The sequence below is a fragment of the Colletotrichum aenigma genome, assembly GCF_013390185.1.
Source record: "Colletotrichum aenigma strain Cg56 chromosome Unknown KSG_Cg56_contig03, whole genome shotgun sequence".
Lineage (NCBI taxonomy): Eukaryota > Fungi > Ascomycota > Sordariomycetes > Glomerellales > Glomerellaceae > Colletotrichum > Colletotrichum aenigma.
In genome coordinates, this window is record NW_023500909.1 from 2641387 (window position 1) to 2654813 (window position 13427).

At 56.8% G+C, this 13427-nt stretch overlaps 4 protein-coding genes across 4 annotated transcripts; all 4 read left to right on the top strand.

Moving 5' to 3' along the window:
• Positions 1-1739: 1739 nt before the first annotated feature.
• Positions 1740-2569, top strand: CGCA056_v004685 (uncharacterized protein; the record flags this gene model as incomplete). Its single annotated transcript, XM_037319940.1, has 3 exons — positions 1740-1937; positions 1993-2091; positions 2195-2569. The coding sequence occupies 3 exons, from the start codon at positions 1740-1742 to the stop codon at positions 2567-2569; spliced, it is 672 nt and encodes a 223-aa protein (XP_037181353.1).
• A 3067-nt stretch (positions 2570-5636) lies between these two features.
• On the top strand, positions 5637-7199 carry CGCA056_v004686 (putative transcriptional regulatory protein; the record flags this gene model as incomplete). The annotated part of the gene is made up of 1 exon (XM_037319941.1): positions 5637-7199. The coding sequence occupies one exon, from the start codon at positions 5637-5639 to the stop codon at positions 7197-7199; it is 1563 nt and encodes a 520-aa protein (XP_037181356.1).
• Positions 7200-10292: 3093 nt separating this feature from the next.
• Positions 10293-11292, top strand: AIM32 (Altered inheritance of mitochondria protein 32; the record flags this gene model as incomplete). The annotated part of the gene is made up of 2 exons (XM_037319942.1): positions 10293-10478; positions 10573-11292. The coding sequence occupies 2 exons, from the start codon at positions 10293-10295 to the stop codon at positions 11290-11292; spliced, it is 906 nt and encodes a 301-aa protein (XP_037181355.1).
• A 434-nt stretch (positions 11293-11726) lies between these two features.
• Positions 11727-13136, top strand: CYC2 (Cytochrome c mitochondrial import factor CYC2; the record flags this gene model as incomplete). The annotated part of the gene is made up of 1 exon (XM_037319943.1): positions 11727-13136. One exon carries the CDS (start codon positions 11727-11729, stop codon positions 13134-13136), a length of 1410 nt encoding a protein of 469 aa, XP_037181358.1.
• Between the last annotated feature and the right edge of the window lie 291 nt (positions 13137-13427).

Below are 13427 nucleotides of genomic sequence, written 5' to 3' on the forward strand. Positions count from 1 at the left end.
AAGGTCAGAAGGACAACACCTCGTCCGCAGGATGCACAGTGCTCAGGGGATGGAAGGCATCATATAGATTCGACCCATAGATCGGAGAGCCGCCTGCTCGCTTAACTTTTCCAAGCAAACTTTTTTTCAGATGCTCAAGGAAGCCCAGCTGTACGCAGTATTTCTACTATGTATGGGCAATTACGGGGTGGTGCCTCGTCTGAGTTGCAATCTACCTGGCGTGCCTTATTTTCCTGTGGCGTGGCTTCCATTGGTGTTATTTCACTCACAACTGCAGTTGCAACAATCTGAACCTTCCTTGCAAGGTGCGGACAAAGTTGCCGACGTTCCTTCCAAGATCCGGTGCAGGTGGAAACTCAGGTAGGTAAGGTAAGATAGGCAAGGTAGGTAGGTATGTGATGTATACCTAGACAGACAGGGTACGTATTTGGACAACCTTTGCACGGCAACAGCTTTGGAGACTTCCACGGCTTAGTCTTGCCGCATCGAGCTCGCATCCTTTCCAATACTTTCTTTTCCCACCTGACGCCCAGTCTCCATCTTCATGCCACATCTCCACGCCCCATCGCCTCTGTCCCATCTCGGATCCGATCCTCATCAACGGCAAACCATCGGCTGTCTCAGCGCGGAGATGGAGGGGCATTCCTTTCTGTCAAGCAAACGCCGCCGCACTGTTGGTGCACGTTGATGTCCTGGCAGGCGGCGCCATGAGGCAGCATTTTCCCTGCAAACCACAGCAAATTATCCAAAAACTGCACCGTCTTCCGGCTCTTCAATGCAACTCAACCCCGGCAGAACCACGGCGTCGACCGAGCCACTGCGACAGTACACTGTGGATGGACTTTGCTCTCCCGAGGCCCAAGACAGTAACCAGAGAGCCCACAAACTTGCAACAATCGCACAATGAACCCGTCGCCTTGGTGCCAGAGCCGTCTGCTTCATATTTCCCGCCACTGGAACGGATGCCTCTCTTCCACGCTCAACCGTCGGCGGCAAAACTGTAAAAAGCCGCCTACGAAACACCGGTCCAAGGTTCTCCAAGAACACGTTTTTCGACATGGCGTGCTTCAGGAAACATAATGGACGGGCGGGCGAATCGGACGCGGGAGCACGGAAAGGGACCGACGGGCCAGCAAGATGGATGAGGAGCACCTCGTCCGTCTCCAGCCACGCGGATCATGGGATGGACCATAACGCTAATCGAGTGAGCGTCGGCGCGGACGCTAGCAGTTGTCGCTCCACACGCAACCCACGACTTACACCACTGGCACTGTCTCTTTCTCTCTCTCCAGGACCACCTATGCCATCTTCCCTGGGTTAGCGTCTGCACCACTGCAGCCGACGGCTGACTGGTGGAGCGTCATTGAGCCCGAACCACACGTCTCGTTCTTTGATTGTTTAGTCTTGTCTTGTCTCGCAAGTCGATCTTCAGCCCAAGACTCTGAGAGGCTGCCAAACCCGCCGCCAAGACGAGCATTCTGCCGGCAGGCATTGGCCCTGGATTGAAGTTGATCCTGGTCACGATGCCACAGTGCCAGCCCGCCAGCCAGCCAGCTTCCTCCCTTTTTCTAGCGCTGCGCCAGAATCTGCGCCTCGGCCGCTCTCGTGAAATTGAACTTGCTCACCAGAGCGAAGAGAGCCATCCGACTCTCAGCCCTGTTCGCTGTATGGCTACAATTACGAGAGTCAAATCACCGTCTCTCTTTCGACCTCAGCACACATACCAAAGCCTAAGACCAATGCGGTCCTTTCCCAGCCCAGACACATCGGCAATCCTCGCTGCGGAACTCCATCTCTTGAGCCCTGTCGTATGCCTTATGCTGCGCTGCATTGCACTGCACTGCAAAGTCTGCACCCCGATGCAAGTCGCTGCGTTGCCGGCTGCAGTCCACGATAGGTCCGGTCCAGATCTTCGCAGCCCTCCGTACCGTCACAGTGTACCCAGGGGAATGGGATCGACCTAATGAAGACATGCCGGACGCGTCTTATTAGCCTCTCCTATCGCTGCAGGGGACGGGCAACCTTGTCTCCTCAAGCCCACCAGGACGTTGCAAGAGCTACACTACTTTGGCCGCCTCCCAAGACAGGCAGGTAAGTACTTTTGCGCCACTGGCGCTCACGCCAAACGCCCGAGTACCTCTTCTCTGACATTGCTTCATTGTTTGTCGACATCACTGACCACTCTCGTTTACAGGAAACGACACGATTCGACGAACGATTCGGAGACGACCAGTCCCTTGTCGAAGCTCAAACTCTGGCTGCGGGGTCTCCATCTGAAAGTTCTTCGCCGGGATACTCCTACATGCAACAGCCACACTCAGCGACAACACTGGTACGGGCACCCGTTGTATGGTGGAGGGAGTACCTCCCATGTCACTCTGAGATTGGCGTGACGGGATGTCCAGCGCGCAACCCCGCGCCGAGATCCACAACCTCTCTTGGAATGAACCAACAACCGGCGAACCGTTCTCGTTATTTCCTTTTCTCGCCCGGCACCCCGAGCCTATCTCGTTACGTCCAATTCGCCATCTGGGCTCACTCTCTGTGGATCACAGCAAGGGATTTCTGACCCTCATCATGCATCCTTCGAGCTCCAACAGCAAAAACAACGAGAAATGGCACGAAGCGTACCCTCATCGCTGCCGGGACTCTCTCTCTTCCTCGTGTTCTCGATGAGCCCTGGGCTTGGCACGTGGGCTCTGGATTGTTCCCAGGCATTGAGATAGGTCAGCAACGTCCAAGTCGAAGAGCTGCAACAGCAAACGCAGCGCCAACCAGCATCATCCTTTTACCGCAAAAACCATCTCATCTCTCATCCGACCTCTTCAGCACAAAGGATCGATGCCGTCATCTCGTTCCCCTTTGCAACGTCAACACCAAATATTGGCCTTTTTCAGAACCTGGACCATGCCTCACACGTTTTCGCCTCTCGCAGCCTCCCCGTCTTATCCTTCCCGTCCCCAAAAGTTCAAGGGTGCCCCAGCTCAATGAACCCCCCTACCAGCTCCATGCCATCCCTGACCAGCCCTCTCAGGGCGTCTACTATGTACCGGGAGCTCCTCCCTTCGCGGCTTCTCTTGTTCGCTCCCCATGCCACCCCTCTGCTGCATCTAATCCCCGTTACTCTGTTGGACCCCTGTCAGCATGCAACCAGGATTCCCTCATCGAGCATAACTAGACCCAGCTGCCCCATTTTACCATCGCTGTGCCTTATTACACTGCGACGCTGGCCAGAGGCCCTATCCGTCAGACTAATGCCTCGAGGGAATGCGAATTGTGCCTCCGAAATACGTAGAGGAGGTACGCGGTAACTCGTCTCTTCCCCCCCTCGCAACCGTCGACAAGGCCACTGGTACACGCCATGCCGTCGGTGCCGATGAGGCGCTAGGTCGGACTAGCTGCCTCCTCACCCCCTCGTCCTAACCAAGCAGGCGAGACGGCGGAGACGCAGTCGAGGGCCATGGAAGACGCACCGCACGTGTGTGCGCCTAGAACGAACGGTACTTCCTACCCGTCGTGTACACTTGCAGCACTCTATTGGTGCCCCTTCCGGCTCCCTTCCCCAATCTAACGAGCCAAGCCAATCCAGTCTGTTGGTCCTCATCCTTAGTGTCTCCTTTTGGCCCCTCGGTGTATCTCTCTCGCAGCTCGCTACCCTGAGTGTGGCCTAACGGGGGTAGCAGGCCAACTACCCTATGGCCAAGTATACTTATGATGTGGATAGGATATGCGATCCATACTTGGAGGCGCTCTCCGCGCATGCCCTGCCTAGCTACCTTGCTCTTCCCGAGTCTCAAAAGCCACCCGTCTCCATCGCACCCTTCTCTCTCACACCTCAGACTCTTCCTCTCTTTCTTCGTTCCACTCTTCCTGTCTCTGTTTGTTGGCATAGCCAGGAAAGAAGAGAAGGAAACGAGTAACAGAACAGTCCGCCATAACGAAGCAAGCATCAAGTATAACGACAGTCCGTTCTCTCGTTCACACCTCGCTGATCGAACTCGCGGGTTCCGAAGTCGCCCTCTCTCAACTCACCCCCCGGCCGTGGCCTACGAACTTTAATATCAAAGCCGTCTGCAGCCCAGATCTGCTGAACAGCTAAGTCTTTCGACCAACTTCTCAAGCTTTCGTCCACATACTATCCTGCCGGTCAACGGTCCAAACCTTGACGACCTTGGGAACGACAACGATCGTAAGAGGTTCCAAGCCGGAAATGCTCAACGGCTACAACGTCAACTCGCATTTTCAATGGGTATTTTAACTCTGGAACCCCACCCCCGTTTGGCCGCCCCAGATTCTCCTCCCGGGCTGGTTAGCCCATCTTCATCATCTTACTCCTCCAGACCGTCTCCTCCTGCAGAGAAGCTTTGGAACGCCAAATTCGGACCAGTATCTCCTCCAATGTCGAACTATGAACAAAGCCCGGCCGCCGACATGGCAAACAAGAGCATAGCAGAGCTCTCGAGCCGCAGAGATTCATCACAAAGCGGTCCTCGCCTGTCACTCCCCCCACTGAGCAGCATCCTCGGGCCCGCGGCCGGGCCGTTGCACTCTCCGTTGTCTGACAGGCCTACCGGGTATCCAGCTACATCTCCTCTGGATCGGCCGCGTCTCCCTCCATCTCATGGCGATCGTCCGTACGGGGGTTCCTACTTCCCACCGCAGTCTTCTCCGGCTATTTCTCAGCCGAGGAGCACTTATGACAACAGATACGATCATGACCGGCAGGCGCTGCGAGGCTTGTCTCAATCTATCTCAGGGCCGGGGTCACCTCGTTATCGTGAGACGGAGCACATGCGTCAGGATTCCAGAAGCGACGTTGGGTTGGGAGGCAGGTGGTCGATACACCACGAAACAGGCAGACACGAGTACTCTTTGGTGTCAAGAGAAGCATCTCAGCCACAGCTTCCGGGTCCCTACGACAGACCGTCGTACCAGTACCCTCCATCCAAGGACTCTGGGTCTTCTTACCGAGACCAACGACCTTCGTCGGGATCCGGCCCGATGCAGTCACAACCCCTTACAAGTGCCACGAACTCAGACGGAATCCCATCGAAGGATGGTCTTGGGCCCAAGATTTGGACCGGAACACACTTCTTGCCGCGTTTTGTGCGGGCTGCCGAAGTTCCAGGTGAAGGCTTGTGTTTCTTCTACGACGACGGGAGCCACTGCAAGACCATCATCGACGGCGAACAAGTCAACGCACACTGGGGTGTAACGAAGGCAGGGAAGCCAAGGAAGAGGCTCGCGATTGCGTGTGTCACGTGCAGAGAGAAGAAGATCAAGTGCGATCCCGATTTCCCTCGGTGCGTCCAGTGCGAGAAGTTTGGCCGGGTTTGCAAGTTCAAGAACGCGTAAGTGGTGAATCGCCGAGTCGCCTCAAGCGGGCGGTCCGTTTCTCTGCGTGCTTTGCTAATTGGAAGTATATCAGACCTCGAGGTGGCCACAACACGTCTCCATCGACAGCTGCGGCCGAGCCAGAAGATGTCCGGCGAATGGGAGGTCCTGCCAGTGAAATTCACCGACCTGGTAGCAACTCCAGCGCCTCGGTCTCTCCCCGGACGACCTTGCGCCAGCCCAGTCCGGAGCCTCCAATGTCTCACAAGAGGATGAGGTTGGATTTCGATTCATATCCGTCCATGGCAAGCGAGCCGCCGTCGCTGAATCGCACCCCCGAGGCGCCCAGGGCGAGCCTTTCCTGGCAGTATCGCCAGCCTTATGAGCTTCCTCCCATCCAAGACCACCTGCTCAACCGAGCATGGCAATCAGATCCGTATGTGTCCGACCCTGAATCAATTAGCACCTTAATCTCCTCCTTCTTCGTACACACCGACAGCACCATGGCCCTTCGTTTTTTGCCCGAGACAGCGTTCAAATCCTGGGTGACCGGTAATGCTTATATCAAGTCTCCAGGAGACCTGATGCTCATCTATAGCATCCTCGCCGTCGGCGTAGCCTTGTCAGGAGGACCCAAGAACATCGCCAACGAATACGCCCAGATCGCCCACTACGCGCAGCACCGAGCTGCTTGCAGCCTTCAGCTCGCGCAGGCTCGTCTGCTTCTCGCGCTGTACTACCTGTCACTCTCTAGGCTGAACGACGCGAACGAGTTGATCAGTGGAGCCATATCAGCATCGATCGATCTGCAGCTAAACCTCGAACTTGAAAAGTCGATCGAAGCGGACCTGACAGACTTCCCTTATGGATTGCAAAGAGATGGATATTCAGAGAGCCGAAGACGAACTTACTGGGCATGCTTCGTACTGGAACGACTCAGCGGCATGTTTCCCAATCGGCTGAGCATCCTGAACGTCAAAGACATCTTCATCCGACTTCCATGCGAAAACGAATTGTTCGAACGTCAGGCAAAATCCGACGCTTCCTTTTTCCCAGCAGCGATGGCTATGTCATCCAAAGCCGTCATTCGGCCATTGGGTATCTTGGCCTACCTGGTACAGCTTGTGGCCATCTGGGGTGAGGCTATGTCTGAACTCTACAGGGCTGCCCAAAGCCAAGAAACAGACTACGACGCCGCGGGCTTCATTGACACCGTGATGGAGAAGTTGATCGGATGGCGCGAGTCCCTGCCTGAGTGCTTCACTTACAGTTCGGGCAATATGGCCCTGGCTGCACAAGATGGCACTCTCAGCACATTCCTCACGATCCACCTGGTATATCTCCACGGGCTCATGAAGATCCATCGACACGTCCGGACAGAGCCGATCGCTGCCTCGGTACGGCTACAATACGGAACGCGCATCCATGAGGAAGCAACGCGGGTTCTGGACATCACGGGCATGTTGGAAGTGCTACTCCAGGGCCGCCGAGCTCCCATCAGTGCGCCGCCTCCTTTCATGAGCTACGTCATCCTCGAGGCTACTGACGTCCTCACGGCGGAGGGGTCCTTGGCGGATGTCTCGGTCCTTCTGGATCGGCTCGCGGTCGCAAGGGCGATTGTCGATGCTGCAGGAATGGTATGGGAAGAGGCTCGGGCCCATCAATCGGCCATGGAAAAGAGGCTCGATGCACTACGTGCTCTGCGGGATCGTCGGCCCAGCGACGCGCCCCTCGCCGGTAGCAGGGTGTTTGATCACGACGAGAGCAAGGATAGCAAGCTGCCTGCGGGGAGGTGCTGGCAGATGGACGATCCAATGGACACAACATTTCCTCGAAGGATGGATCTCGTATACATTCGAAGCTGAAGCAGCTAGCCACGTCGGCACCAGACTTGTTTCTTTCTTTTTCTACATGCATTGCATTTACGGCGTCTGGGGACACGTGGATTTTTTACTTGCTTTTTTTTGTACTGACGGCCTTAAACGCTCATATATGGCCTGCACGCTGAGATTATCACGAAGCAGCCATGTGGTGTTGCGCCCAGAATTTTGTTCATAGTCAGTTTTGCTTCGCTAGACTCTTGTCTATGTATCATTATACCCTGTACATGAGAAAAGACGTATGAAAAGGCCGGCCAATCAAGAGTTGGGGAGAGACAGCAAGAGGCAGAGGAGAGGGTGAGAAACGGGCAATTGTCACCTACTGCATTCGTAGATGGAGACAGCCCCAGGAGGAGCTAAACCAGGCAACACGAGATGATAGAGACGAAGAAGCATAGCATAGGGCGCGATGTGATGTAACTCACGCCACCAAAATCCGAATAAAATGAGGGAAAAATAGCCAGATCTTTCCGCCGTATCATCCATCATCCCTTGTGGCCGTGATATTGCAGAATGGAGGGATCGGTCTGCATGTCTCAGGTTGGCCGCATGATTGGCATGCGGGATGCGGCATACGACGGCAGCCTGCCCCCCTCCCCCCTTCGGCTCGGTTTCTCAACGGTGCGTTTAATTGAAGCCGGTACGGATAGCCCTGCCAGACTGCGCATCCCGTAGGAACCGGAATATGCTTCTCTTCTTTCTTTCGGCCGGGCATGTTGCCACATCTGCGGCGACGTTTGTTGGAAGGATCAACAGGGGCCATGGAGCCCTGTATTTTCACTTCCATAGTTTCAAGGATGAGTGCTGGAGGTTCCTCGTTGGATGAGATGAACCAACTGCAGTCAGATTCTAGCGCGAGTTTACATACATGCCACCACATACGGTGCTCACCTCACCCCTCGGCTCGTCGGACCGCTGTGGCGGACCAGTCACCAGCGCACACCGGTCGTGGAGTTTTTTTCTCGTCGGTGGGGGAGGGGAGGGGGGAGCTTTTTTGCAATCTCGCGGTGCTGCACGAAAACAGATACGGGATGCAATGTTGTCTCGGTAAATTCTCTGGGTGGGCTGGGGGGAGGGGGAGAGAAGGGACTTTTTGTTAGTCTGCGTTTGTTGTTTGTGTTTGCCGGTCCAGTCCAGTCTTTTCTCTTCACGCTTTTTTTCTTCGTTCTTCTGCCCAATGACGGACACGCCCGTCCAACGCACCCCTCAAGGTGCAGACGGAGAGCCCTTGTCATCGGTAGCGGCGGGAATGACCTTAGGAAGGGGGGTAACTTGCAGTGTGTGGAATGGTGGGTTCCTTCTTTTCCTTTTCCCTCTCACTCAATGCTTTCTTTTTCCTTTGGCCGGTGTGGGTGGGTTGTTAATACCGGCCGTGATATCCCGCCCGCCCTCCGAAAGGGAAGAGGGGGGCCGCAATTGGAAGGGGGGGGGGGGGGGGCCGCAATTGGAAGGGGGGGGGGGGGGGAAAGAGCCTCAAGATTTGTGTATGTCTTTTTATGAATTTGATATGATGTGCTTGCCTTGCCTGCCCCCCATCCCCCCCATGCCTCAACCGTCCGTCCTCACCCCTCTCTTTTCGCGCGTATGGCTAGTCATGTAAATCAAAGCCAGCGGCCCCCATACCATTGAGCATTTACTCTTTTCGTGACAGCGCCGTGGGTGCTAAACAGGTTCAGCCTAGTTTTGTGGAAAGCTGGAAAGGTAAGGTAGCGAGTAGTCTAACTAGCGCGCACAAAGGCCCGTTGTCCGATCTAACCATGATCTGATGTCTCGCAACGGGATGTGCTGTGCATGGTGGCATGCTACGGGAATAAAATCACGAAAGTCGAGACACATATCTCGGTCAAGGTTCGAAAGTGCGATCGACCCAATGGAAGCCAAGACTTTACGGCGTTGCGGTGCCGTGGTCCGGGCCGTGGAGAACGGGTCGTCGTTTTTTTTTATTTTGCTTACTCGCGCGCGCGAATGTCTGACTTACTTCGCTTTTATGCTCCGTTGATGATTTGCGCCTGCCTGTGGGCCGTAAAGCGTAACCCGCTTTTTGGGTTAGGTATGAGCGACGGGGGAGGGGGGGCTGTTTCGGTGACGGGGAATTGCGCGCTGCAACGAGGAATGGAGTTCGTGAGGCTCCTTTGGAATTCAGGGGGTTTGGGACAAAAGAGCTGAGGTTGAGTGAGGACGGGGCGACCGCAGTGCACCACCACCACCACCACCACTCGGGGCCGGCCGGTCATCCGTCCGATCCCCTCCAAGGTTGTTGATTAATCTTTAAATCTGTCTGCGACTGGGATTTGCGGCCCCCCCTTTCCCCTGCTTCCTCTTCACAGGAGCGGTGTTCATGGTTGTTTTTGGGAAGCAAAGTCCGAAGCCGTCCTCAGTCGGCTCCGAGTCGCCCGGTTGGGATGATAAGGCGCATGGCGGCGCTGCCCCTACCCAGACCCTTGACAAGCCGCTGACGGGTGTGGGAGATGGGACGGAATTCGGACATGGTACGGAGCGCGGGAGGGAGCGAGCGAGAGAAAGAAGGAGAAAAGGGCGTTCACGTGCGAATAGGTATGGACAAGTGCCGATTTGCTCGGGGGGGTGTTGCCGGTCGTGGGCTAGCGTTCCCACCTAAAAGTGAACCTGGCCAGGGCGGGTGTTTGGCGCCAGTTAGGTGCGAGGGATTACCTAACATGACCTTGCGCGCGCGACCTGGAACCCACCAGCTCGGCGCCGGGCTCCGCACCGAGCCCCGAACGTCATAGGCTGCTGTGTCTTGTCTTCCGTGCCGGACGGCCCCTGGTGACTTCCGTCCATCGCCGCTGCCGTGTTTGATAGAACCATCTTGACTACTTCAGAGAAAAATCAATTGCGAGGAGCCGAGTCCCAATATTCCGGCCTCGGTGGATGATGTTACCGGCGAGAGTAGTCTCGCGCCTGGCGCGGCGGCAGCCCACTACACACCTGCCACTTTCGTTCCGGCGGGCGTACGCGGCCAAGTCCTCGTCAACCGCGAGACCCCCGCCGCCTCCGCCTCCATTCGAGACGGTCCCGAAGTGTCCGTCGCCGACCTGCGGATGCGCCGAGACGCCGGCGATGCCCGAGGGCCTGCCGATCGACTTCAAGAGCCCTCTGAATGGCGTCGTGTCGGCGTACGCGGAGCAGGTGCTCGTCTGCACGGGAAAGGACGACTGGGTTTCGAGGATCGAGGAGGAGAACAGCGGGGATAACCTGGCTGCGGACCTGAAGGAGCTGTTTGGACGTGGTGGGACGTATAGCGATGTGAGTTTTTTTCTGTCCGTCAAATGAGACGAGGAGAGGGTGGCGATATCAATGAGCTTGCTATGAGTGAGAAAAGAGACTGACCACAGCACAGCCGTGGCACAACATCTCCGTCCTGAACGCTTCCTTCCCCTCCTCCGTGCCGAAGCGGAGCGAGCTGCAGACGACGAGCGCGTACCTCCTCCCCAGCTTCAAGTACGTGCCCTTCCTGCCGCGGGTGAGCTTCGACAGCGTGCAGGCGCTCGCCAAGGGCTACCTGCTGCCGGAGAAGCTGCACAAGATGCACGACGGCCTGTCGCCGATCCACCGCGACCGGCTTACGCGCAAGGAGGCGTACCGGTCGCTGCTGTACGGCGTGCGCGACGTAGAGGACGTGCTGGTGCTGGTGTGCGGGCACGGCGGGCGCGACATGCGGTGCGGCGTGATGGGTCCGGCGCTTAGGGACGAATTTGAGAGGCAGCTTGAGGGGCTGGGAGTCGGTGTTGCTAGGGGCCCTTTTGAGGTGTATGAGGGTGAGACGGGGAGGATTGCGGCGCCACCTGGGGGAGAGGAGAAGATGTTGTCGGCGAGGGTTGGGCTGATTAGCCACATTGGAGGACACAAGTTTGCGGGGAACATTATTGTTTATATACCGCCGAAGATGAAGATGGAGGGTGGGGAGAATCACCCGCTCGCCGGGATGGGCATTTGGTATGGGCGTGTTGAGCCGAAGCATGTCGAGGGGATCGTGAGGGAGACGGTTCTCGGGGGAAGGGTTGTCGCGGATATGTTCCGGGGCGGCATCGATCAGAACAGGAAGATTCTGAGGATATGAAGACGGCGATGGCAGTTTAAGATTCTGTTGTATTATAGAGGAAACCACCACTCAAGTGAGCGTGGACTAGACTTAGACCTGAACGGCTGTGTCAAGGAAAAGGGGCATCGGCATTGACATTCAACTACGCTCAACAGCTTAGTACTTTGGACCGCCCCTAAAGCACAATGACCGTGCCTTTTAAAGGTAGGCATAAGAAAATATATCTTACCAATGATTCATTCAGACGCGTATTGTGAGATAATCATCGTCGTTGTGGCGCTCACGTGACCTGTCCATTGCTCTCACTTGATTGGCGGGTCCGCTCAACCTCGACTTTTCAAGTCGTTTATGTCACCATCGCCAATCTCGCCAACAAGCCCAAAACGCTATCATATCCCAGAGAACTATCGGTCTGTCATCTTTAGCTGCGAAACATTCATAAAAGGCGGATGATGGCTTTTGTCGCCAGCGCCGCCGCCCGGTCGGGCTTCACCCAGTCCTGGCACACTCACTCCCTCACTTCAATAACACGCCAAAAACCGACACTCATCTCACCATGCCAAATCCAACGCCTTTCACATCACTTCCACACTCAAAAACCCCGACCAACGCCCGTGACACCTCAACGCAAACTCCCACCCACCCGTCGCCTCAAATCCACAACAACCCGCAAACGCCTCCTTACCCCGCGCAATATCCCCCTCCTCCTCGCCCTCGCCGTCGCCGGCGTCGCATGGGACTCCCAATGGCTCTTCCCCGCCTCCGCACCCTCCTCCGACCCGTCCGAGGCCACCATCCTCGCCAACGGCCGTAAATTCGTCCCCTTCACCGTCACCTCCAAAGACCCCGTGTCCCCGACATCCTTCATCCTGACCCTCAAACCGCCACATACCGGGCCAGCGCCGCTCTCGTCGCTGTGGGACGTCTTCGACCTGTGGTGCGTCGAGGTGAAGCAGCCCCAGATCCAGGTCGCGCGCGAGTACACCCCGCTCCCGGGCGCAGCCGGTGACGACACGCTGAGGCTGTACGTGAGGGCGCTGCGCGGCGGCGAGGTCTCGACGTACCTTTCCCGGCTGCTCCCCGGCGACTCAGTCGAGATCCGCGGGCCGCACGGGGAGTTTGACCTGCGCAGCCGGCTGTGCGAGGCCGGTGGCCGAGTGGTGTTCCTGGCGGGCGGGACGGGGGTGGCGAGCGCATTGCAGGCTGCGAATGCTGTCCTGCCGCGCGGGGTGGACGTGACTATCTTCTGGGCCGTGAGGGGTCGCGAGGAGGTGCAGGACGCGGCGCCGGCGAAGCAGAAGGGATCGATTTCTTCTTGGGGGTGGAATCCCTTTGCTGGGGGGAAGGGGGCAGGAGGGATTCATGCCGAGGCCCTCTCCGCGGAGGTCGGCGATGCGTCTGCCGTGAGCAGGGAGTTGCTCGCGTTGAAGGAGAGGTACGGCGATAAGCTTGATGTGAGGCTCGTGGTTGACCAAGAAGGGACGCGTGTGGGGGAGCTGGACCTCTCTGCAGCTTTGGCTCAAGCAGGGTCCAAGAAGCGCGAGGGTCCTCCACCGGTCTCGACGGAGGGATGCAAGTTCCATTCGCAGACTGCGCACCTGGGCATGGTTGACGGCGCGCCGAATGCCGGGAAGAGGTTCCTTTCCAAGGACGAGGACTGCGCCTGCGCTCCGAAGGAGGGAGCCGCGATCGGCAAGAACGTCTTTGTCATCTCTGGCCCGGAGGGTTTTGTGCAGGCGTACGCGGGGCCGAAGATCTGGCGCGACGGAGGACAGTTGCAAGGTCCTGTGGGCGGACTGCTGGGTGCGATGCAGAAGGGCAACCCAGACTTGTTGGAGGACTGGATTGTCCTGAAGCTGTGATATCAAGGCGGCATTGTAAGATTCAAGCGAGCACATGTATCATAGTCTAGACCAGAGAAATTCAGGGCCCCTGGAATGGGATATTCAGTAACGCTGTCTAGTTTCTGGGCCGGTGATCCATCCAAACCGAAAGAAAATGCTGTACAAAGTGAAGAGTATAAATCTCCCCGGCCTTCAACTCCGTTAAGTGATGCAAACGCAGCCTCCCTTTCTGGCCGCGGTTCGTGTCCCGTTCCAAACGCCGAAAATGTTCCTATGATACAAAGAAAAAAGAGCCTTCGCCGACGCTCA